The sequence below is a fragment of the Halichoerus grypus genome, chromosome 4 (assembly GCF_964656455.1).
Source record: "Halichoerus grypus chromosome 4, mHalGry1.hap1.1, whole genome shotgun sequence".
In the NCBI taxonomy this organism is placed as follows: domain Eukaryota; kingdom Metazoa; phylum Chordata; class Mammalia; order Carnivora; family Phocidae; genus Halichoerus; species Halichoerus grypus.
In genome coordinates this window covers 186,295,033-186,321,867 of record NC_135715.1, presented here as the reverse complement: position 1 = coordinate 186,321,867, position 26,835 = coordinate 186,295,033, and the positions used below count along the sequence as shown (strand labels likewise).

Here is a 26,835-nt window from a genome sequence, read left to right as displayed (position 1 = left end):
ACCCTGTCCTCCAGAGTAGATCTCTCTCCTCAGTGCTATCACTTTCTGGCCCATGCCACTTTCTAGCTGTGTCATAGTGCGTTAGGTACATCTCTTCTTCTCTACCAACAGATGAAGAGGATCATCCTAAAGAGAATAAACATAATTTTGTATCTTACACTGACACTTGTTCATCTTAGGTGCCCAAAACATAATGGTTTAGTGAATAAATGAATAAATGAATTGATGCTTTTGAGCCTGGAAAAAGGACATACAATTCCTCCTTGAAACTCCAAAGGAAAACTAAGAAAATTGGAAGATAGTAAAAACAAACAAATAAAACCCAAAGACGTGTATTTAGGTATCTAGAGTCTTTTAAAAACTAGCTGCCGCATTAGCAAAATTATTAGTATTAGCATTTCAAAAATATCAGGGGGAAAAAAAGGCCTCCTACTATTGCTTTCATTCAAAATTGAACTTTCATCACTTATTAGTGTGGAAAATATCTTCTCTTCAATTGTGAGTTGCCAGTTTAGGAAGATAAGAAAAAGAAATAAAAGTTATAGGGATTAGAATGGAAGAAACAAACTTGTCATTACTTACCAATGATATGACTACCCACATGGAAAATTCAAAGGAAACTATGTCCAAAGTATTAAAATTAATAAGGGGATTTAGCAAGATGGCTGGATACAGGATTAATATACAAAAGTTAATTGTAATTCTATACGCAGGTATCAAAAAGTTAGAAAATGCAACTTAAAATGCCTATTCTTTAGAAGTTAACATTAATAACATGAAAAAACAAGTCATAAACTGCAAAGAAGATATTTTCCCTACCAGTAACTGCTAAAACGATTACTTCCTAGAACACTGTTTTAACTCCAAAAAATCAAGTAACAGCCCAATAAAAAAATGAATGCTAAAATGAGGGGGTGAAAGTTTAAGTAGAAACAGAATAATTGGATAACCTCAAAAAAACCTTCCCCCAAATCTAATAATTACAAGGGGAAAACAGTTAAGTTAGGAATTCTGGCAGGTACTTCCTTAGCCAAGTGGTCAAAGTTAACATCACTAGTAATGCACAGTGACATCATGTACTCCCTGATATGACGCACATTGCCTCTGTGGTATCCTTCCCAATGATGCCTAATCTCAGTCTAATCATGAGAAAATGTTAGACAAACCCAAGCTGAGAAACATTCTACAAAATCACTGACCAGTACTCCTCGAAAGTGTCAAGGTCATGAAAGACAAGGCTGACAAATTGTCACAAACTGGAACAGCTGCAGCAACGAGACAGCTAACTGCAGTGTAGGACTCTGGACCAGTTTCTCAAATAGAAAAAGGATGTTAGTGGAAAAACTTGTAAGATTTGAATAAGTTCTATACTTTTATTTAATAGTATCATACCAAGATTAATTTCTTGGTTTTCATAAATATTCTATGGTAATGTAAGATGTTAACATAAGGAGAAGCTGGCTAAAGGTATATAGGAACTCTCTGTATCGTTTTGCAATTTCTGAAAATTTATCTAAACAAAAACTTAACCGTGAAAAAAATGTAAAAGATACGAAGACATTTTCCAGAAAACATAATGACCATAAATATATGAAAAGATGCAATCTCATTAGTAATTGGGAAAATATAAATTAACATCACAAGATACCATTTTACACCCACTTGAATGGCAAAAATGCAAGAGTCTAACTATATCCAGTGTTGATAAGAATGTGAAGCAACAGACACTCCTACATACTACTGGGAGAACTAAAAACAGGCACGGCCACTTTGCAAAATGGTTTGGCTATAAAGTTGTAAAGTTTAACATGCACATATGTGTGATGCATTAATTTTACTCTTAAGTAGAGTCTAGAGAAACTTTAGTTAGTAAGCACTGGAATGATCATAGGAGCATTAATTCTAATAGCAAAACTTTAGTTCAACCCAAATATCCATTGATAGATAAATAAATTGTGGTGTATTTCAAGAGATGGAAATGTTATGAATTAAAATGAATGAAATATATTTATTAACGTTAAATGAAAAAAGCAAGTCACAGAAGAATATATGTAGCATGGTATTTTTTGTAAGGTTGAGAAACAAGCAAAACTAATACTTTTAGGGATAATAAATATGGGTAAAGTATAAAGAAAAGCATATTTTGATTAGCATGTTTGAGAAAGTGGTTACTTCTTGGGGAAAAAACTAGCGGTTAGGACAGAGAGGACCACAGGGTGCTTCAACAATACTGTGGTATATTTCTTTTTTTTTTTTTTTTTTTTTTTAATACTGTGGTATATTTCTTAATCTGGGTGGTGAGTTCATGGGTTGGTTTTAATATCAGTATTCAAAAATTACATAAGTGTTACATATATACTTTTATCTGTGAAACGTATTTGCAATGAATGTTAACAAATATTTAAAAACCAGTATTTTAGACAAATATACACCAAACCCTTAATAGTGATTATTTCTGGGGGTGAAATTTTAGAAGTTTTTTACTTTCAGTGGTACATGTTTTAAATAATTTTAATGGTAAATATATAATATGTACGTATTTCAAAAAATTAAAAATTTTTCCAAATTTTGATAATAGTTTTGAGATAGAGAGCTTTCTTCATTAGAGTAATTTATAATGATTACCTCCTCAATATTTCTCACTCACCAGAATTCCTCCACAAATACGGTTCCCATTCACAATCAATGACATTACAACTGGGTCCTACTGTAGAATCAATGGGGACAATGCCGAAACAACATTCCTAACTTCCTGTAGTTAATAGGTAGGGTGTGTTTGTGTGTGTGTGTAAATATTTTATATAAATAAGCATTAGGTCCGGGTCACTTATTGAGGGGAAGGGACCAGCTACAGATACAAGAAATTAAGCAAAAGAGTCCCTCAAATTGGCCTCTTTGCCTCAGAGAAAATAGGAACACTTAACAGTCAAAATTAGTGTTTGAAACCATCCATCCTCCTGTCTCCACCACATATTGTTATAAAGTTTTAGCCTTAAAACTAGGCCATCCACAGGAGGACAGACATACATTCTTGTAGTGATTATCACTCAAACAAATGCTCTCATGCATATTGGTTCATGCTGGAAACTGCATGCAAACAGGTACAATGGTATCAGATCCTTGAGAACCTGCAAGTGGAGGACAATCCATCATCAACTGCACCCAAAGCTCAAGGGAAAGAACAGTTTGATAACCAAACCAAACAGTTTGATAACCAAACTGTATTTTTAAGTATCCTGGACAAGAGTCTCGTACCAAATAGGAAAAGTACTAAATATGTTGTGATGTATAACAATCAGCAGTGATCCCTAAAAGCCAGCAAGGGTTCACTGAGAACAGCTTACCTTTAGGTTTTTGTTAGTATTACAGGACTAAGATTCATGCAAATGTGGCAGATACGACGTACGACGAAGGAGCCCAGAAGTTGTGTTAACAACACACAGTAAAGAAGAAGTGTGGCAAATACAACATGCCTTTGGCTGTATGTGTTATATATTATTTTCTATAATGAGGAGGGGAGAACACATTATTTTCCCTTTTTCTGCCTCATTATCATGACAAAGCAGGAAGCAGCATGTAAGGAATGGGGATGTTAGGAAAAGTGGGCAGATCAATGAAAACAGCAGAATGTGGAAAAGAAAAAAGGCTCAACAATACTGCATGATTTTAGGGAAGGCCTTGAAGATTGAGACAGAAGAACCAAATGTTGATGTGAAGGGGGAAAGAGGAGGACGAAAGCGTTTAAGGAGTATAAGAGAAGGCTGATGGTAGCTCGGGTCTTTCATACTTTGAAATAGCATTTTCAAGAAGATGCACGAGAAATTGTGGATGAAGCTGACAACCACGGAGGAAGTGTTCATGATTGCCCAAAGCTCAAGGGAAAGAACAGTTTGATAACCAAAGCCTGGCTGAGGACCATTCTCCTCCATCCCTTTTACTTTTGCTCTGCTTTGACCAGAATGCTCTCAGTGTTGAAGACCTAGCTTTTCCCAAAGCTGATCCTTAGAGGCCACCAGGTGGAGCCCAACAGTCACACAAAAAAAGAGCCCCCTCCTCAGCCTGATTTGCTTTTTGTCAATCAGCCAGCTAAAGCCATACTCTCTGAAAAGGACTTATAAAGTCTAAGTTTCAAGTTCAGAGGATTATATAACTCAGCCTCTTCTTCAGAAGAGTCTTCAGATAAGGAACACACTCTTGATAAAGTGAAGTATTCCTTCTGCACAGAGGGAAAGATTGGATAGAGCTATTTTTCAATTTACTAATCTTGTAGGCTATGCCTCAATAAAACTAATTCCTCCTGTCTGTTTTTTTTTACCATCCTAGTTACCATCTCATTCTCCTACCAGATACAAGTTAATATAATTTAATGACCACCTCCCCAATTCGTAACTACCTCCTAAGAAATTCAGTATCTATCAAAACTGAATGGAATAGTAAAAGTATCATATTTGCTCCCAACAGTCAATAAATATTTCTAATTGTCTCATAACTGGCACCTGACGGGTCAAAGCTGGGACATGAAGGTACCAGAACGGACAACGCCCTCCCCCCCCCCCCCCCACCGACCAACCACTTCCCTCCTTCACCACAATCCCTTCATCTCACCCAGTCACCTTTCTCCAGTGGAAGCTGCTGTCCTTTGCTCTCATTAAAATGAGCAGTACTGTGACCCCTTCTCTATTCCTCATTTCAACAGCCTCCCATTAAGCCTAGACAACCCCATGTTCAACCCAAAATTTCTCAATCCTGCTATACCTGCACTGACCTATTTATTTTTCCTCCTCCCCATCCCTTAAAGCTACCAAAGTTTGCTAGAGCAAATAATATAAATATGTCTATTTGCTCTAGGTCAGATCACGTTATATATCTTCAGTTAGTCTAAAGTGTTGCCAAGACACACTATCATGGTCATTACAAGAGTCCCTATAAAACTTTTCCATTCTCTTCAAGATTTATCCTTCCATATTCAAGAAGAAACCATGACAAATCCAGGAGAAAGTGACCACGATATCTCCATGTTCATGACCGCCTGGAAGGGAAGGCTGTGACTATAAACTCTGGACTTTAGGATAGCAGATTTCACAAAGGTCTGAGAAAATATAGGCATGAATTTCACCGTAAGAGTTTCTAAAGGGAAAGATGATTTAAGAGGATTGGGAAGCTCTTAAAACTGTAAATCTGATTACATAATTACAAATCATTCCAGCGAGGAAACCAATGTGGCTTTTTAAGTATCCTGGACAAGAGTCTCGTACCAAATAGGAAAAGTACTAAATATGTTGTGATGTATAACAATCAGCAGTGATCCCTAAAAGCCAGCAAGGGTTCACTGAGAACAGCTTACCTTTAGGTTTTTGTTAGTATTACAGGACTAAGATTCATGCAAATGTGGCAGATACGACGTACAGAGGTAACCAGGGCTGAATTGAGATCTTTCATGACAGCTCGAAGAACAAGATGAAAAATAACTTTCTAACACCCAAAGGTCTCCAGTACTGTAACAGTCTTTGGTCTCCCCTTAGGGGGAAGCACCAAAGTTCCACTAGGGCTGCCAGAGAAGCAATGCTTACATGGAAGGGGACACTGAGTATCCTTGTCCTAAAGGAACTCATGGCCAAGTAGATGACTTGCACACGCAATTACAATACAAAGAGGCCAGAGCTACGATGATGGTAGTATTACAAACTATGGGAGCACCCAGGAGGGAGGACTCAGGGAACATTTTTCAAGTGGACAAAGGAGTTAAGTTTAAAAGTTGAGTATTTCACTAAACAAACAGCAGGGAGAAGAGAAATCCACTGCTGGGAAAGCAAGTGTAGTGTGCAAACGTCTGGAACTACGAACACACACAGTCAGCTTGGGAAACGGCAAGCGATGAGAGAAGGGAAAGGTAGGAGCTGAGGCTGCTCGCAGTGCATCGGGATGAAATGCCACTGTCGTCTCCCCAACACTCAAGTCAGAGACCTGGTTCCTGAGGTTCTATCCTTCTCGTTCATGCCCCATTTCTAATTGGTCATCACCTCTGGGAGAATTCACCTTCTTCAGCCTCTCTGAATCTTTTCATTCCTTTTGCTTCCTTCACTGCAATTCATTTACTTCGGGTTCTCCAGATCTCCTCTGTGCTAATACAATAGCCTGTTACGACTGCTTGCTTTCAGTCCTGTCCCCTCCCGTTCACTCTGCACTCCGTCTGAGTGATCTTTCAGCAAAGAGGCTTCCGTTTTCCCAGAAACAATCCTAGATTTCTCCCTTCACCCATGTCCGGTAAACTTCCACAAAACTACTTTATTCCTATGGAAGAACTTACAACATTCTGCTTCATACTACAGCTAGAGCTAAAGAGACAGGCCATTCGGTCTGTCTGCTTTATCCACACTCGTTCCCAGAGACTCAAGTCCCACAGTCCCTGCTGACTGGGCAGTGGGCACAGGACCTTGGACCATCACCTCTGGTTAAAACTACTCATCAGGGCAAATAACTGTCTCAAGCTAGACCAATAAGATTTTCTACCCTAGAAATTCTGTATCGTGATCTAGACTTCAGTATGTGACCTGCAGAGGACAGGCAGTGCCATTTGGGGGCCACGTACACTTTTGAGCAGGCAGGTGGCTACTGTGTAGAGTGATGCAGAATAATACAGCTCATGTGCAGAAAAGATACCAGGTAGGTGGCTGGACTTGTCAGGATTGTCAAGAGAGAAGCTGTGATTCTTTTGCCACCTTGTTAGTTTTGAGATCCTCATGAGGCCTGCCTCCATTTCCTGTCCTCGGGTTTAGGAGAACCACCAGTTTCTTACATTAATTTCCACTTTTATTTAAATTAGCTCAAACAGGATTCCATTTCTTAGAATCAAATTAATCCTGTGACATTTAAGTACAAGTCCTTCTGTGTTAGGCTATAATTTCTTTGAATAAAGAAACCATACCTTGTTTACCTTTGTATTTCTCACATAATATAGCAGAGTGACTTAAACATAGCTGATCAATGCCTGTCTCATGAACTGTATTTATCTGCAGAAGAAGTAAATGACCTTGGGCTTGAATAATTAGTAGCAATGACAAAGACAGAAGAAGTTCAAAACTTTTTAAGAGCAGAGTGCAGGGGCAGGGAAAAAAATTCAGAAGGAAGTCACTTTTGGGTTACCAACCTCAGCTTTTGGGCAGAGTTTCTGGGGAAGTTGACCACAAACACCCACAGCAAGCACCACCTTTACACTCCTGGTCCAAACCTGGCAAGATGAGAGAGGAAGCCCAGGCAGTCTTAGCACAGCATGTTCTGACTGGGAAACAGTGACCTCAGTGCCTAAAGCTCAGTAACTGATAGCAGAACAAAACGGCAAGGCGACCCCCAACAGGCTCAGCAGCTGCAGCCTGCACCCCTCAGGAGAGAGACGCCATCCGAGAACTTCATCAGGAGAGCCTGCCATATTTTCTTTCTTTCTTCAGATAAATTTTCTCTTCTTCACTAAGATCTTAAAAGGCATATTTCCATAAATGACAACTTTTGCTGTCTCTATACTAAGAAGGTAGAGAAAAACTTAGTTGTGTTTCCATGCAAGTATAAGAATCTTCAAATACTTTTATTTTGAGAAGGACATGATTAATATATGGCCATTATTTTAAAATGTTCTCTCTTACAAATGTCCTTGCTACTTCAAAGGCTTGACTCCTTTTTCAACTATTGTTGTAATTTACCCACAAGGAAAAGAGTTCTTGATGAAGTAATGGCTCAGCTGTGAAAAAGGAACCTTTAAGACCATTCCAGCAATAAGAGAAACTCACATCACGAAGATTTCTTGACTACACCCTTACAACTTGACGACTAAGGAAGTAGTCCAATCAAGTATACACAATGGGATAAGACAGAAAGGCAGATAAAAGACAAGGCTGGATTTCCTGCTTTGATGTGAAAGTCTTCCCTTTTCACTGCCAAGCAGAGTGTGGCAGGCACAATCAACAGGGGCCAGGTGGCACAGCCATTATCAGGCCTTTGGAGCTGATGGTGAGAAACTGGCAAGCCTCAGAGAAGGACTATGTAGGACTCAAGGGGTTGACGTCACTTTTGGATAACGAGTTAGGCTTAAAAATGATGATATTGCAATCACTTCACTTGAGAGCAAAAAAGAAAGTAGAATTGTTCCTGAGCGGCTCTGAGATCATATAAATCACACTGATCTTCACATCACTGAAAAAGTGCCACGGGACAGCGTTTCTTAAATGGCATGAGGTTTAACACACAGATTTGATTTAGCTTACTTTGTTAGGGCATAAGAGGCTAAGTATAGAACAAATCCGATAAAAGCAATACATAGTGGCCATCCATTCAGTGTTGGTACTCATAACCACAGGACATTCCCATAAGGGCCCATCCTGTACATGTCAGATGACCAGCAAGCAAGTCACCAAACTGGCTTAAAAGCGTCAGAATAAACTTTTCTAGCTTGTATACCTTTATTTTCATTTTGTGTGATGCATAAACCAGACACCATCTTAAAGGGCTAAAAATACAGCTAAAACTTACTATTGCCTTTCTTTCAAAATGAATACAACTGTAAGAAGAAAACAGATACAGCTTTTGATCCAACAGCTGGGTCCAGCAGTTTCTTCAGATCAAAATGAATTGGCTATCCATGATGCTCTGTGACTACATAACCTATATTTAAGTTAAACTGGTTTCTGACACCTTCCATAAAAATATGGTACCCTTTCCTACTTATAGTCAGGTAATTTAATTTTTAACGTCATAAGTAAAACCTATGAAAGATCAATACCAAAAAAGCACATCATTAAAATATACTTTCATATTTATTTTTTTTGCAAAATAATAAATTTATTACATATGATTGGCAGATAGTTGTTGCTGATATATTATTCTCTCAATGTTCACGGAAAATTTCAAAATAAAAAATTTTATACATCATACAATACACCATGCAATCACAGGGGTCTTTGAAGATCTCCAAACATTTTTTGAGCTGACCGACTTTCACCTGCGAGACCTGGTCCCAGCCTTGAAGCTGCGGGAGGGTAAGTTTGCCACCCAAGGTGGCTGGAATTTTCCCAGCCATAAGGAAGAGATTTTACTTGAGATGAGAGGCCTTCTCTAAAGGGACTGATAAAGCCCCTGAAAGCAGAAAGGAGAGGAGACAGGGCAAAGGGGACTGGGGCTGAATCAGAGGGTCTCCGGGGGGAGGACAAAGAGCCCTCTCTAACACCAGCATTCCTCTGTGCTCACCATCAGGGGAAGGACTGCCCATAGCAGTGTGTAGCTCTGAAGAAAGAACTCTCTTCTAGTAATTTCCAGAACCTGAAGAGGGGGCCCAGCACGACCCTCGAATGGATCCTGGAGCACCCAGGATGCCAGGGAGGTACTTGCCCTTGGGTTAATGAGAAGTCCTGGCTAATGGTCCCTGGACCTGGAAGGCACCGGTCAGGTTGTTTTGCAGGGACAGCCCTTGACTAAGACAGCTGTGCCCGCACAACCACACTGGAATTGGTCACACGAGCTCCACAGTGACCAGCCCAGAACTGTATGTCCTGGCCCCAGTGTTTGAAAGACACAAAGTGGACACCCATCTTGATGTTGGAGAACACGTGGGTGACCTGAAAGCAGACATTGTTGTTCCACTGCTGGATGGGAACGGGCATAGCAGAGAATTTATCCAGGACAGTCTGACTGGCATCAGTCAGACACAAATCTCAATCCTGCCACTATCCAGCAGCTCTGGCCACAAATCCTCCTCCTCCAGGTCCAAGACCTGCTTTTTGTCTTTTTGCGACAACAGCTGAAGGAAGACACGAAACAGGTCTGCGAGGGGGCCCCAGGACCACTGACCTGTTTATCTCCACCACCCAGCCATCCCCACCGTGCGGCTTCATATTTATATTTTAAAGCATGAGAGACTGGAGTCCCCTGAAATGCCTGGAATTTTGCATATTTTAACACCAGCATCTGAAAGGAGGAGTCTGATTGTTTGATACAATAAATCCTTCGCAGTTCACAAGTACAAACAGGGGTTAGGACATAATGGGAAATAAGGAGAGATTCACAATGTGCTTATGTTTTAGGCCCCAAACTAAAAACAAACAAAAAAGGTGATTTTTTTTTTTTCTGGCAATTCAAGGAATTCTACAGGTGACCAGTCAAAGTGGTAGTTAAGAACAATTTCTGAAAACCAGGACCCAAATATGCCAAGTACCCATGTTTTAATAAAGAAATGATGATTAAAATACACAAAAGAGTTTACCAAAAGGCCACCTAAAATAAGTTCTGTCTGGACTCTGTGGTTTTTCCTGCCAAAGATCACCTACCCCAGAGCAAAATTGCTGTCCTCCTTCCAGTCCACGATGCGGCAGATGAACAGTGTGTTGGTATAATCTTTAGGCCGGGTCACAAAGTCCTGGGGACAGTCCTTGAGAGGCACATATATTCTAGGCACTCGGTGGTCCGAGGGAGAAAACAAGGCATATTTCCTAAACAGTTCACTGTTCTTATCAGCCAAGAGTTTGAGAAGGCCAGTTGCTGCCCGGGAATGTTTTTTCTCCAAGATGTAAACCACCTGAAAACACCAAAGATATAGTCAAATGTTATTTACCTATAGGACTGGATAACAGGAGAAGTCAACAAGATACTATTAGGTCAACTATCTGGGCCCAGCAGTTTTTCTAGGTCCAGATGAAGTGCCTCTCAGTGATGCTCTATGACTAAGTAATGCATTTTGTTTTTTTTTTAAAGATTTTATTTATTTATTTGAGAGAGAGTGACACAGCAAGAGAGGGAACACAAGCAGAGGGAGTGGGAGAGGGAGAAGCAGGCTTCCCGCAGAGCAGGCAGCCCGATGCGGGGCTCGATCCCAGGACCCTGGGATCATGACCTGAGCTGAAGGCAGACGCTTAACGACTGAGCCACCCAGGCGCCCCTAATGTGTATATATTTTTTAAAGATTTTATTTATTTATTTGACAGAGAGAGAGAGAGCACAAGCAGGGTAGTGGCAGGCAGAGGGAGAGGGAGAAGCATGCTCCCCACCGAGCAGAGAGCCCAATGCCGGGCGCGATGTGGGGCTCGATCCCCGCAGCCTGGGATCATGACCTGAGCCAAAGGCAGATGCTCAACCGACTGAGCCACCCACGTGCCCCCCCTAAGTAATGCAAATTTAAGTTGCAACAACTTAGTATCCAGTGAGCATATCTATCCAAGGAAAACCATGCAATACATGGATCAACTAGATGAAAGTGCTTTTATAACCAAGATCTATGTCTTAAGGACATATGTAAGACTCCGGCAGGGAAGTATGGTTCCAAGTATTTGCTCTGCATTACATTTTTCTCACATGAACAACACAACAGTTGCTTTTTAAAAAATGTTATTAAATATAAATAAGGAATTGGTCTTTATTATGTCTTTAAAAGCTGGAAACCGGGGTGCCTGGGTGACTCTGTTGGCTGGGGATCCGACTCTTGATTTCAGCTCAGGTCACGATCTCGGGGTTGAGACTGAGCCCCATGTGGGGCTCTACACTGAGTGCGGAGCCTGCCTAAGATTCTCTCCTTCCCTCCTCCCACCCCTCCACTGCCACTCACTCTCTTTCTCTCCCTCTCTAAAAAAAAAACAAAAACAAAAACAAGAAGGCTGGAAACCTTTTCACCTTCCTTCTTTCCAACATTAAATCCACTCTCTCATTTCACCAGGCAAAGACTCAGGCCACCACACCACTACAAGGATGTACTATTTCCACCAAGAGAGAAGCATTCTTGAAGAAAGTGAATCCCCTCACCCACCCTGGGAAGTTCTCCTTCCTGAACTGTTTCCCTTTCCCACTGCGGACAGTCTGCACTTTGACACCTTCACTGGAATTACTTGTCAGCATTGCACGTTGATCCCTGAGCAAAGGTTCAGACTGCTGGTGAGCTGGCTGCCGCTCCTGTTCGTGTCTCTGACTCCATGTGGGGCTTCAGCCTGTCTACTGAGAACCTCCAACCAGTCAGCGTGCCTCTCCTCTGCCCCAGGGACACCTGTCCTCTCAGCAAATCTCAGACCCATGATAGGCTCTACGTTCTTCTGATCCCTCCTTCCTCCTTGGAAAACACCATTCTGTTTTGAACAAGCTGCTGTGCCCTCTGTCAGGAATCCTTGACCCCGTCCTCACATGTGCTTGTCTGTCCCAGGCCCTTTGGACAGAGGCTGCTCCTTCTCCACACACAGCCCCTGAAGGAGGCATCTGTGTTTTCCTGTGCTGTCACATCCAGACCATTTACTCTTCCAGCCTTGTGCAGATGTCTGCAACCTTCTATGGTTCAGGCTGTCCCCTTCTTGTCACTGTCATCCATGGACCTCCTAGTTTACTGCAGAGTAACTAGTAACTAGTAACTGGCTTACATTTCCAAGTGAATGACTCAGCCACTATCTTGCCCTTACAGTCCCTGTACCTCTTCGACGCCGGTAGCATTCCATTCCGTTTTGGCAACTCATCCTCATGGCCACCACCAGCATCCTCAGGTCCAATCCTGATCATCTCAGACTGACCCGTCATCCAGCTCCCTTACTCTCCTGTGCCCCGCTCCATGGCTTCTTCACCACATCAAGACTACTAGCGCCTTGATCCCAGCCTGCTCTCTGTGTCTGTTTGCTACTTCTTAGGCCTGAATCCTTTCCTACTTCAGAGGGACATCATGTTCCATCACTTCTAGTCCTCTCGTCTCTGTCATCAAATGCTTCACCTCTCTTGCCCTTCCACTGCACCCACCCTAAAAAATCCTCAGTTCTGGGACAGTTCATCCACTGCTATTTTCCAACCTTAAACACAAGCTATGGAGTCCATCAGAAGAGAATTACAATGATGCAGATGGAAGATGGACACCATTACACATTTGTGTTATATAATCATTGCTCCGACCTCAAAATCTCTAAGGTATTTTTAACCTGTTCCCAATCAGCACACTCTATAAGCCCCACTCTCTTGATGATCCTCTCCTTCTAGGACTCCAATTATCTGAATGCTGAATCTATTTTATTGCCCCACACTTCCTGAAGTTCTGTTCACTTTTTCTAGTCTATTTTCTCTCTGTTCAGATTGGGCAAATTCTACTGATCTGTTCTCAAGTTAACTAATTCTATGCTGAGTCACCTCTACTACTGAGACCCTCCGGCAAGTATTTTATTTCTGTTATCGTATTTTTTTAGTTCTATAATTTCCACTTGGTTCTTTTTTTATAACTTCTATTTCTTTGCTGAGATTTTCTGTTTTCTCATTTGTTTTGAGAGAATTTTTAATTGCTTGTTGAAGCATATTTATGATGGCTGATTTAAAATCACTGTCAGATAACTGCAACATCTTGGTGTTGGCATCAGTTAGTTGTCTCTCCTCACTCAAGTGATGATGTCCTGGTTCTTGGTAAAACGAATGATTTTCTATTGTATCCTGGACCTTTTGTCTATTATGTTAGAGATTCAAGGTCTTACTAAAATCTTTTCTTTTAGTAGGCAGGTCACCCTATCTTGTTTTAGCACAGAGGTCCTGAACTACTTTTGTGGGCTCTAGTTCCAGTGACAATTTCACTTGGAGAGACTGTGCAGTAGTATTTTGATATTTGGTTGACACGGAACCACTGGGGCTCCAGCTGGTCTCTGCCGGTACTGCCTGAGGGGGTGAAAGGAACTTTCTCAAGGCTGGCCACCTGGTCTCTCTAGTATGGATTAGAAACAGATCCATGTCCATACAGGGACAAAGAAACTTCCCATTTAAGGTTTTTAGTTGTGGTAGGACCCTGGTGCTACCTGACTGCCCAGTGTCTCTGGGTGGGAAAGCAGTGTCTCAGACCCATGAGGAAAAAGGTTTCCTGGACCACATACCTGCTGTGGCAGGATCCTCCTTACTGGCATTTCCCAGCCATCTACTACCTCTGGGGGAATAGAGAGGAGTCCCTAACTAACTTGCCTTCCTCTCTTCACCCTTCAGAATTCTATTATGGTTGCTTCCTGTTATTTTCCAGGGTTTATAGTTGTACTAATAGGAAAGAGCAAGGAGAAATGAGTCTATGCCATCTTGTCTGAACTAGAAGTCCTTGCTTCTTGCTTTAATATCTGACAGCACGAGAAGTGTATGAAGCAGCTTGACATTACCTATGATTCATACATTAGTTGTAGTAGAAATGACTTGACGACAGCGTAAGTTTTGCATACAAGTGCTGTTTTGCCTTGTGCTTTTAGATTGAATTCACTAAGAAACTATCCAAAAAAACCCAAACAAACCCAGCAAGTGAGAGGGTACCATTGGGGGGGCAGTAGCAAATTGCAGAACACAAGTTCCATCTACAGAGGGTTGCCTGTACTCAGCTCTGACTGAAGTCATTTAAGAATGTGGCCCAGTGTTGGGCGCCTGGGTGGCTCAGTTGGTTAAGCGACTGCCTTCGGCTCAGGTCATGATCCTGGAGTCCCTGGATCGAGTCCCGCATCGGGCTCCCTGCTCGGCAGGGAGCCTGCTTCACCCTCTGACCCTCCCCCCTCTCATGTGCTCTCTCTCTCTCTCTCTCTCTCTCATTCTCTCTGTCTTAAATAAATAAATAAAATCTTTAAAAAAAAAAAAAAAAAGAATGTGGCCCAGTGTTGCCAGATGTTTTGTTTAGTCAAGAGAAGCCAGAAGTCTCTCTTTTTTTTTAATAGGCTACTTAGTCAAAACTTTTAAATGCTGCACAGGTCACACAAAACACAAGTTTGTAAGCCAGATCTAGCCCACAGGTTCTCCATTCATTACAATCTCCTAGCATGCTGCCTGGTATATGGGCATATGGTTAGTATTCAAAATGCTTATTAAAATAACTGGATAGGCAGTTGAGGGTAACATATATGTAATATAATTTAGAAATCCCTCGTGTCAATATGCAAGAGGTACTGTCTTAACCCACTTGCTAGACTGAGGTGACAACTCTACCACTGCACGCTGAACATGCTGAAGGATGCCTCTGGTAGAGAAAGCTTCATGCCTATTACCACCTATTGAACCACTTCTACCATGAGCTATCTGCATAGCTAGGGTCTGCCATGTTTGATCCCATATCTGAATAAGCCACTAGTATATATAATTGAAAAATAAAATTGAACTATGCAAACTAACAGGATGCAAAAGCAATTTTTTGTGTCTACAATAACTAAATTAAATACTTGGGGAAAACTAAAAAAGACATTAAAAACTTACTTTTGAATTAGATATGGACATGACAACAATAAAAAAAATTGAAGCAAAAAACTAAGAATCTAGAAGGAGTCTACATTCGTATTGCTTCACGTGGTGCCTAAATTCTCACTCCACTTTACATAACCCAAACTGGAAATCAAAGACGTCACATTACAAGTGTGGTTTAAGCAGAAAAAGATAATGCAGAACTTCAATAAACATACCCACACACAAAGAAAAGGCTGTGGACCTTCATCCAAACACAGGCAAATCAACATATATGTATGTCTTTAAACTTATACAAAGTATTAGCTTTTTATGACTCCTTGCTTCCACTGACTTTTCTGATTAACTGATCAACTACAGTCCTAACTGAACTGCATGAGATACCCCTGACAGGTGGCTCAGGTGACAGTCATTTGGACATGTGCAGAAAATCTGTGGGCAATGACCTTTGCTGATCTTTGCAGCGATTTCTCTGGTAAAGCTCTTGGGTCCTGTGACATGGAGGTGCTCTCATCTTTTGTAACTGGAGCGTCAGCATCCTCTTTTCCTAAAATAAGAAGAGAAGAAAAAGAGAAGAGGAATCAGTTAGGTGCATATCTATTAGGCATATAGACTTATAGGATTTTTTTTTTTTAAGATTTATTTAATTTTTTTAGAAAGAGTAGGGGGAGGGGCAGAGGGAAAGAATCTTCAAGCAGACTCCCCGCTGAGCAGGAAGCCAACATGGGTCTCCATCTCGCGACCCAAGAGATCCTAACCTGAGCCGAAACCAAGAGTCAGACTGAGCCACCCAGGCACCCGGTGGGATTTTTAAATTCAGAGCACCATTTACCCTAAACTACACACTTTACAGAAAAGGAAACCCAGGCCCACAGTAGTTAAGAGACTTAGCTAAGGTCAATCACATCACCAACTTGCATTAATGCTCATGCTCAGCAGGCCACATTTGATCTATTTAATGTTACTCAAATGCTAAGCGTCATACAAGTGGAGAGCATCAAACTGCTGAACTGAGCTCAACGGGCTAGGTGTCAAAATGCCAAACATACTAGATGTGAAATATTGCCCCAGCCCACAGTGAAGAATAGAGATAGGTTAATTTATTATGCACATCTGCTGAAATCAAAATAAATGTTAACTTTTAAAAGTACTTTGGTACCAGCCATAACAAACAAAATGGTGGAAAATAGATTATATTTATTAAATAAATAAATAAAAAAGCCAACCCTGATTTTCCTGGCTTTTCTCTGTGACATTATATAAAGAGTATTTAAAGTCTTTAAATGTTTAATTTCCTTTCTTAAGAAACTTATAAAATGGACATTCACCCAAGAAACTGAAACCACATCTCCCCAATAAAGAGGGAGTTAGGCTCTGTACCAGAAGTATTAAAACCACTCATGAACAAATGCAGCAAATTATACACTTTTGAACATTTAATATTTTGTATTTTCATGTGTTACTTTAGAGTTCTCCCACAGAATCTTATCCAACTATACTGGAGTTTCTGGATTCTAGGGGTCACAACAAATTCATGTGGGCCCCACTCCAGATAGCTAAGAGAGACTTGTACTTATCATCATTTAGACATTACCCAGGCCAAAATAAATAAATAAATCCTTTTCAGGACCTTTTCAGCCTCTTAGCAAAGGCTCAGCTTAAGGCCAAGTTTTACCATTCTGGGCGTACTCTGGAAACACTGACATGATCTGACCTACTGGGGCTTAAGAATGATCAACTGTTTGCTTTTCCATCTAGGCTGAAATATGCCTACCATAGTGCCCACTGAAAGCAGAATTCTCACTGTTTTCCAAAAACAAAAAAACAAACGAAAACTTTCCCATTGTTGATCACCCTGTCCCTCAGTAAAAGAGGATATCCATCTTTTATTTTAGACCATAGTTCAGGATTCCAAGATCATTAGATGCTTCCAGAACATCTTTTATACTCTGGGGGAGAAAAAAAAACACACAAGTTGTTGATCTGCTCCATAACATATCTTGCCAATGTGTTCTGCAGAACAAGTTCATTCAGAAAAGATTAGGAGGCTCGAAATACCACGAACCAGTACACTCTACCTAGATATCTGCTAGCTGAACTTTCAGTCTCAAGAGTTGGCAATCAAGGGGGTTTTCTACGGCAGCCCAAATCCTGGGCATGTAACCTTCTTTCACAGTCACTGATGGTTCCAACTTAAAAGAACTATTGCTTTAGATGCCATCCCAACAACAAGCAAGTCTTCTGTTCCGAAGGTTCTGCCAGGTTGCATCAGTTGCACCAAAGAAAGAAGGCTAGCCATGGAAGCGAACCCAATTGTGATTTTCAGATATCACACCCGCACATGACCTTTTCAAGTTCTGTGTTCACAAGGATATCCTGACAGAAACAAAGCTTTGTTCAAAGATGCATTCCAATAAATTAAACTGAAGCTTTTAGCCCTGCAGGTGAGCGTCATAGATACGTTCAATGAATGTGAAGAAATGCAATGCCAGGTTAGAAAGGTGAATCACCTTCACAGGTTTCCAACAACTACGTCTTGCTACACTAATAGCAAAGTTGTCAGTTTAATGAGAGATCTACCACACTGTTTAATCATGAGATTCTTCATTTATTCCATGTGTATTTATTGAGCCATGGGAACTAAGGATTCAGTGAATAAAAGAAATATGGTTCCATCCCTTACACAACATACACTTTAATGTGCGAGTGATATTCAATAAACAACCACTCAATAAATATAAAGTTATAGGGGGCGCCTGGGTGGCTCAGTTGGTTAAGCGACTGCCTTCGGCTCAGGTCATGATCCTGGAGTCCCGGGATCGAGTCCCACATCGGGCTCCCTGCTCAGCAGGGGGTCTGCTTCTCCCTCTGCCCTCTTCCCTCTCGTGCTCTCTGTCTCTCATTCTCTCTCTCTCAAATAAATAAATAAAATCTTTAAAAAAAAAAAAAAAAAAATAAATATAAAGTTATAAATTGTGATGAAGGCTAAGAAGGAAAGAACAGTTCTAAGGAGGAAGAGTTCTCTCAATATACAATTTAGATTAAGAGGTCAGGAAAAGAGGCCCTGCAGGGAAGTGACATTTAAGCTGACACCCGAGGATGGTGTGTTCAGGAGTGAAGACAGGGACAGAAGACCCCAGGTGGGAAATGGCACTTGGGAAGGGGTGGAGGTGAGAGGTTCTTGGCACAAACATGGAACAGAAAGAAAACCATGTAGCCAGAGCATAGTGAGCATAAGAACAGGCACGGCAAGGGATGAGGATGAGAGGTAAGAGGAGTCAAGTCAGCTGGGGTCTTCTAGGATTTACGCATCCTAAACTGAAACCTAAATATAAGGGGAAGCTGGCTAAGGATTTTGTGCACGGAAGTGACACTGGCCGAGGAGAGGTTCAAACAGGTGGAGAGCGGAGGGAGGGAGGCCAGCGAGGAGCTACCGCAGTCCAGGCATGCGAGGACTGTGCTAGGATGCAGGCACTGCAGGTGGGATGAAAAGGATTAACCTAAGACACATTGGGGAGCTGAGCTCATAGATTTTGGTGGTGATCAGACAGGAGAGCTTACGAAGCATTAGCTATGAGAAGTGCAGGGTGATTTCCAGCTTTCTGACATCTGCAGCTAGGTCGATAGAGGCATCTTTACTGGCCCAAAAAAGGCTAGAGGAGGAGGTGAAAACCACGAGTTCTACTTCACAGGTGTTTCTATTTGATGCTCTTGAGTAAGCAGTTCAATAGAAAGGTCTGGAACTCAAAAAGAGAGGTCTGGGCTGTGGCTTTAAACACAGTCTATACGCTGAGTCCTTCCATATTTATACTTTCCAGGCCAAGCTGGGGAGAAGAGATTCAAACCCAAGTGTGTTCCACTACTAAGTCCAGAAAGCTCTTCCACTGCTATGTGGCTCCAGGAATTAGTGTTATGTTGTCACTGTTAAGAAGATAAGAAAACTGCACTGAGGGAGTGACCTGGGCTTGAAGGACGTATAGACGTGAGAGAGATGAGAAAGGGAAAGGGCACTGCAGGTAAAAGCCCAGAGTTGTGAAAGGGCCTGATGTGGTAAAGGACTACTAAGAGATTTACTGTAGCCACTAACAGGCTGAAGATAAAGGGCTGGGTGAGAATGCTCTGGGGTGGGGAGAGGAACAAGGCTGGTGGAAAGGTCCTGCGACAGACATTCTAGTGACTGCCCAAGATCTAGTCTCTTTTTTCCTGGCAACAAGGACTCCAATTCTTAGCTGGGTAAACTATTTAAAAGACTACATTTTTCAGCTTTCTTGCAACTAAGGATAGCCTATATGTCTAAGTTTTAGCCAATAAAATGCAGGTTAAAGTATTGTAAGTGACTTCCAGGAAGTGTCCTTAAAAGATGGAGGCCCAGCCTTCCCTCTTTCTTCCTTCTTGCTGGTTGGAATGTTGATGTGACAGCTGGACCTCAAGCACTCATCTTGGTCCCAGAGGCCACAGGACAAGGGTGTTTTCTACGCTGCAGAGCAGCACAACAGAATGAGCTTAAGACTATGGAACTACCCTCTGAGCCCTGGCCTGCCTTACTCTGGTCTTCTTTTATATAAGATAGAAATAGATTTCTTTCTTATTTAAGCCACTGATATTTTAGGATTTAACTCCATTCTCTCTTTTTTTTTTTTTAAGAAATAAGGAACATTTTTTATTTTATTTATTTATTTGACAGAGAGAGACAGCCAGAGAGGGAACACAAGCAGGGGGAGTGGGAGAGAGAGAGACAGAAAGAGAAGCAAGCCTCCCGCTGAGCAGGGAACCCAATGCAGGGCTTGATCCCAGGACCCCAGGATCGCAACTCAAGCCAAAGGCAGATGCTTAACGACTGAGCCACCCATGCGCCCAGGATTTAACTCCATTCTCAACAGAACATACTTTCTAACATATGGTCCAGACCATGAAACTGACAAACCTGGACACCATCCTATAAAGCATTTTAATGGTAAGGAACACATACCTCTCAGGACTATGAATTTGGAAGAAACATTGAATGGAAAGATCTTAGAAAGTTGGGAGCTGGGATTGCAGTCTAGATGAGACACAATCAGAATCTGAATTAGATAGTGGCAGTGAGAGCAAAGAGAGGCAAAATTGGAGAGATGTGTCTGAGAAGGATGATGCTAAGTGTATTTCCATCACTATGGATGTCTTGGTATATGAAAAATGCGCTTAAAGGAGCTTTTGATTGAATATCAGGAAAAATGGCTTGACAGAGCAAATAAAACTCCATGGTGAAATTACTAGAACAGGGCAGGCTGGGAGTCCTCACAAGGATAGAGGGTATGCGTCCCCACGGCCTTTGGTTTTGCCATACTGAAGGCAGAGGTGGCCCGTGCACTCTGTGGTCCCTTCTAGTTCAAAAGATTCTAGAAACTGGTGACTACCAAAGTTCTTCATCTAAAAGAGAGAATTTTCTAAGAAACAGATACACTACTAATATAAGCAACTATTCATTATAACCCCCAGTACATACCCTAGGAAGAAAAGTCGAGTGAAATCCTAATCTCTTTTTACAGATTGTCTAAACACTTAAAAAATAAAATGCCATGGTTTGGTAGGGTTGGTATGGCCACTTACAACTATCAAGTGCAAACCCAACACCTGATTTTGGTAAGAAAAGTGATTCTGGGGGTGCTTGGATGGCTCAGTCGGTGAAGCGTCTGACTTCAGCTCAGGTTATGATCTCAGGGTCCTGGGATTGAGCCCCGTGTGGAGCTCCTCGCTCAGCAGGGAGTCTGCTTGTCTCTGTCTCCTCTCCCTCTGCCCCTCTCCCCACTCATGCTGTGTCTCTCTCTCTCTCAAATAAATAAATAAAATCTTAAAAAAAAAAAAAAAAGAAAAATGATCTTGATTTGGTCCTCTCATATATAAACAATAGACTGACAAGTTTGATGATTCTTAACGCTTCACACATCAAAAGGTTTTCAGATGACTGGACTGCGACGCCAAGTGGGGGCAATGTGAAGAAAAACACAAGGAATTGGGCAAAGGAGTATCAATCCATCCAATTATACAAGTGACATTCCAGAAAGGGAGAGGAACATGTACAAAGGCACACACTTGAGAATAAATGGGAGGAGGAAGGTTCTACGTGTCTAATCAAGTTGAAGGCCTTATACGACATGCTGAAGAGTATGTATTTTATATTTTAGAAATAGAAAGCTATTGCAAATTTCGAGAATAACATGATCAGAATTATATTTGGTGAATGGTCGGTCTGTTGCTCCTATGAAGAGAATCTTTTTCTCTAGCTGCTTTTATGATTTTCTCTTAGCTTTTGATTTTCTGTAGTTACATCTTGATGTACCTAAGTTAGGATTTTTTTTTTTTTAATTCTACTTGCAATCATTGGTCATCTTAAATCTGTGGTTTGGTATCTCAGCTGTTATGGAAAATTTCAGCCATTACCCTTAAATTTCATTTTGCTTATTTTCTCACTCATCTCCTTCTAGGACTTTAACTTATTTAGACCCTCCTCCTCTGTGTTTTCTATTTGTCTATCCATGCTATACTCTGGATAATTTTTTCTTACTGTCTTCCAGTTTATTAATTTTTTCTTCAGCTTTATCCAATCTTCTGTTAAATTCATCCACTGAGGCATGTTTCTTTAAACTATGTCATCAAGTATACTACATTTTTCCTCAACCACTGAGTTAATTTCATTAAAGTTACGTTCATTTCTAGAATTTTTATTTGGTTCCTTTTTCAATTTGCTTTGTCACATGTCATAGTTTCCTACTCTTTGCAGATATGTTCAAGCTTATCTTTTATTTCTTTAAATATAGTAGTTTTTTGTTGTTGTTTTTTACAGATTCCATTATCTGATGATATTTATGAAGGGCTGTTTCTATTGTTTGTGGTTGTTGATGGTTCTTGCCATTGCAGTATGGTTTCCTTGGGTGCCTGGCTATATTTTGTGCTGGTCAATAATTTGAGGCCTGGGTTGAAGAATTTCCACTTCGTTTTGCCAGGTACCTGGAGGCATACCAGCCCTTAGGCCAATTTAAGAACTGAGATTCCTTGGTCAACCCAGTCAGCTTGAACCTGGGCTGTAATTCCATGTGAGCTCTGATACATTTCAGGTCTATCTTACCCACATGGTGTAGCCCTTTGGCGTCCTAGCTTCTTGTGAGACACCAGCTGCTTTATTTCTGTCCCCCACTACTGCTGGTCAAATGTGCAATATTGCCTGGATTCTCCATTCCAGTTTTAACCTGGTAATGCTTGTCAACTCTTTAATGCTTGAAGTTCTGGGTCTTTTTTTTTTTTTTTTTTTTTTACTTTATGCAAATATTTTTAGTTGTTTCAGTGGGCAGGAGTGTGTCTGAATAATAGCCCACCATTACTATTAACAGAAAGTCCCTGGGATTTATATTTTACAAATATTTTTCAGGTGGCACTATACAGCATACTTAGGGAGAGTGACAGGGTGAGAACAGGGGAGGGGACAGTGGCGATCTGTGCAGGAAACACAACAGGGAGATGGTAAGGAAGCCACCGTGATGGTGCCCAATGTTACATAAGGCAAAAGCACGAGGGATAGAAAGAAGAGGCAGGTACTCTCACAGTTATTTTTCTCAGCAACCCCATGAAGGAAGTATTACTATTTTGATTTTTAGAGAAGAGCAATCAGCCATTCAAAGAGGTAAAGTAACTTATCCCAGGGTTCATCCAAGGAGATGGTTAGTAGAGGGGGCATCAGGACCCAGCATGACTCCAAGTCCAAACACAACAGTATGATGAGATCTGGAAGAAAGATAGGTACGTGTGGGTGGGTTCCAATGAGGAGGAGGGTTGCCAAAAAGTTTGTTTTTGTTTTTGTTTTAAGATTTTATTTATTTATTTGACAGAGAGAGAGAGCACACGTAGGTAGGGCAGCAGGCAGAGGGAGAGGAAGAAGCAGGTTCCTTGCTGAGCAGAGAGCCTGACGCGGGGCTCGATCCCAGGACCCTGGGATCATGACCTGAGCCGAAGGCAGACGCTTAACTGACTGAGCCACCAGGTGCCCCGCCAAAAATTTTGTAATTCAATTACAGACATTGAAAATTTTTAAATTTTACAAGATGCCAGGTAATAAACAGCTCTCGAGGGGCGCCTGGGTGGCTCAGTCGTTAAGTGTCTGCCTTCGGCTCAGGTCATGATCTCAGGGTCCTGGGATCAAGCCCCGCATCGGGCTCCCTGCTCGGCGGGAAGCCTGCTTCTCCCTCTCCCACTCCCCCTGCTTGTGTTCCCTCTCTCGCTGTGTCTCTCTCTGTCAAATAAATAAATAAAATCTTTAAAAAAAAAAAAAAAAAAAAAAAAACAGCTCTCGATATAATTTCACTGCTTCCACCCATAGGCATGATAGAGTAATTAAAAGCATGAACTTTGAAGTCACAAGACCTAAATTCAAACCTCAGTCCTGTGACCCTGAACCATGTGGCTTTGAACAAGTTACTCCTTCTCTGTGAACTTCCTCCCTAGTAAATCTGGAATAGTCTACATGATTTATATTTACAGGTAGTACCCTGGCACAAAACACAATAACAAAAACTGTCAGATACTATTAATATTGTTGTTGTTGATATCATTATCATTAATATTATTATTATTTAATTAGCTCTTGCAGTGAATTCTGAGGGAATACAACCCCGTCATCCTGGGCACAACTGACTGGACATGATTGGTGTACGGGACGATGGCAACATTATAAAATGGATCACATTTCCTCCTCTGTAAAATTTAACCAATCTTATAGGGTTAACGGGAAAGTTAAAATTAATGTGCGTAAAAGTGCTACAGTGGCTAGAACACAGTGAGCACTCAAGGACTGCTAGATAATGTATATTTAAACTACTCATTACTTTTCTGTATGCTTGGTGCCTTCTGTGTAAAGGAGAAACAAGAGCTGCTGCTATATAGGTAGGCAGAGGCCAGGTCAACATTAGGAAGTTTGGATTTATCCCAAAAGCAATGAAGAGCTATAGAAGAAAGTAGGCAGGAGACTAACATAACTTATGTTTTAAGAAGCTCACACTGGTTGCTGTGTTGGGAGTAGATTAGGAGAAGTGAGACGAGAGACAGAAAAGCCAGTAAGAGGGGCAGCTGGGTGGCTCAGTCAGTTAAGCATCTGCCTTCGGCTCAGGTCATGATCCCAGGGTCCTGGGATGGAGCCCCACGTCGGGCTCCCTGCTCTGCAGGGAGTCTGCTCCTCCCTCTCCTTCTGCCCCTCTCCCCTGCTCATTCTCTCTCTCAAATAAATAAAATCTTTTAAAAAGAACAAAAGAAAGAAAAGCCAGTTAACAGGTTACTGCAATAAATCAGACTAGAGAGGTACTTAAAAGGCAAGACTGACAAGATTATTTGGATGCTAATGGAAGGGAAAAGAGGGAGATCATCTGGGTAGAGTAAAGAATAGGGAAAACCGCTTCAATTCCTTAAACATAAGTTCTCAAAGTAGAGCTCCCTGACCAGCAGCAACAGCATCACCTGGGAACTCTCGGAAGTGCAAGTTCTCAGGCCCCACCCCAGATCTAGGGACTCAGGACCTCTGGGGTTAGGGCCCACAGTCTATTGGAACAAGCTCCCCAGGGGGTTCTGATTCTCACACTAAAGTGTGAGAGCCCCACTACAGACAAATGGGCAGTGAGCCACCACAGGAAGAGCATCTTCAGGCAACCAGGAGGCGATATAAGTTCTGTTAGGACTTAGTGAATTTGAGGTGATCTGATGCTTAAGAGAGATCTGGGCTGGCGACGGAAATGAGGGTGTCACCTGTGTACAGAGGGCAAATGGATGAGTGGACTGGCCTCCTCATAGATGGTTTCGAATTAGAAGAGTCAAAGCAGGGAGAAACACCAATATTTAAGAAAGCAGAAGCAGAAAAGCCTACAAGGAAACTGAGGTACAGTCAGGGAGGCAGGAGAAAAATCAGGCTAACATGGGGTGAGAAAAGCAAAAAAACAAAAACAAACACAAACAAACAAACCAAAAAAACCACAAAAACCCAAACAAAACAAAAAACAAGAATTTCGACATGGTCAGCAGAGTGGCCTTAGTAATAACAAGGTTATAGGCAACCCTAGTGAGACTCATTTGAAAGAAGGAAACACAGTGAGGTCAGAATGATGTGTGTGGGGAACGGGGATGAAAGGTAAACGAGGAGACGAGGGTGTGGACTAGGCTCCGGAAGTCTGACTGTGCAGGACTGGAATAATACAGGGTGGTAGCTGTAGGGGTACAGAGAAATCAGGACATGGTTGTTGTTATTTTATTTTTTTAAGATAAGGGAGCCTTGGTCATGGTTCATTGCTGATGGGAAAGAACCACTACAGAAGGCGTGGTTGAAGAGGACACAATGAGGACTGGGAGGGGGCCCTGGGCAGGAAGGGATGGGATCAGAATCCAGGGGTAAAGATTAGCCTCAGGCAGAAGGACAAAGATGCCACCTTCTCTGTATGAAAATAAATGGAGGAGGGGATGAGTCTAGACACAAGTCATTTGTGAGTGTGGTGGCTGAAAGCTGAGGGGGACCCTATGGGGTGTGGAAGAGCAGCTTTTCTCTGAAACATACAAGCCAAACTCATCTGTTGAGAAGTGCTAGAGGAGGATACCCACTACATTCCAAGCTAGGAACCACAATTCCAGGGGAGGATCAAATGCGAATGGCATCTCCAAACAGCGGCCCTGAACATGCCAGGTTCTGTGCTCTGTGCATTCAAGATAAAACTAGTAACTAGCTATTGAACACCTACTGCACACGTCTGGCACTGTGTTAGGTGATTTACATATACTACCACATTTAGTATTCTCCAATAATCTAATGAGGTAGGCAGGTATTATCATTCCAATTATCCAATAATAGAGATAGGAGAAATGAGGCTCACAAAGATCAAATAACAGGCTTGCCCATGGGTACCAGTCTCATAAATGCTGGCAGCTCCTGCTCTTCCCATGATGCCACACAACCTTCAGGATCCTAACAGGCTTGATGGAAGTGAGAATGGAAAAGAAAACATGATTTCTGAGAGATCTGCCTGAGTGATAAGATAATGAGAGAAGTCAATCAACTCTGTTTGGGGCAAATTCTGAGTTTGGGATGACAATGGAATACAAGTATGATAATGTCCTCTACCGAACCTCTACATCTCGGGGTAGAGGTTTGGAACATCAATTAGATAACAATGTGAGAATAGACAGATGGGTAGAGACTGGGGAAAGAAGGACTTGACATATTAAGAGAACAAGATGAATAGATGAATGAAAAGAGTTAATACTCAAGCATTCAGAGGAAAAATCCCTATGCTACCAATTTTTCTATATTGTTCTAATCTGCATACTCATTGTGGCAGGGTCTGGTCATCCTCCTCACCAGGCTGACCATGACCATGCAGAGATGCCTTCAGGTTCCTGAGTTGGAGCCGAAACCTAGATGGTGTGGCTTTCAGGCCCAAACTTGAGTTTCTCCCAGAGTCATCTTCTCAGATGGGGCTCTGCACTGATTCCCATTCCCAGCTGTTAACTGTATTAATTACATCATCAACATTCTCCTGCTTTTCTCCGAGCACTCTCTGCTCCAAATCTTTCTCTTGCCCAGGAGAAACCACTTTTAAAGTTCTCTCTAATAAAGCTTTAATTGGCTTTTAGCTTCATGGCTCCCCAAAGACC

The 26,835-nt window shown here is 41.6% G+C and overlaps 1 protein-coding gene across 3 annotated transcripts in view; it reads right to left on the bottom strand.

The window, feature by feature from the left end:
* DIS3L2 (DIS3 like 3'-5' exoribonuclease 2) overlaps positions 1-26,835 on the bottom strand; it is a 351,578-nt gene that overhangs the window by 183,937 nt on the left and 140,806 nt on the right. For all 3 annotated transcript variants that reach the window (XM_078071456.1, XM_036069241.2, XM_078071457.1), the window contains 2 exons: positions 15,624-15,724; positions 10,311-10,558 (listed from right to left, as the gene is read on the bottom strand). In XM_078071456.1, coding sequence (XP_077927582.1) covers positions 10,311-10,558; positions 15,624-15,724 — 349 coding nt within the window. The remainder of the gene's footprint in view (positions 1-10,310; positions 10,559-15,623; positions 15,725-26,835) is intronic.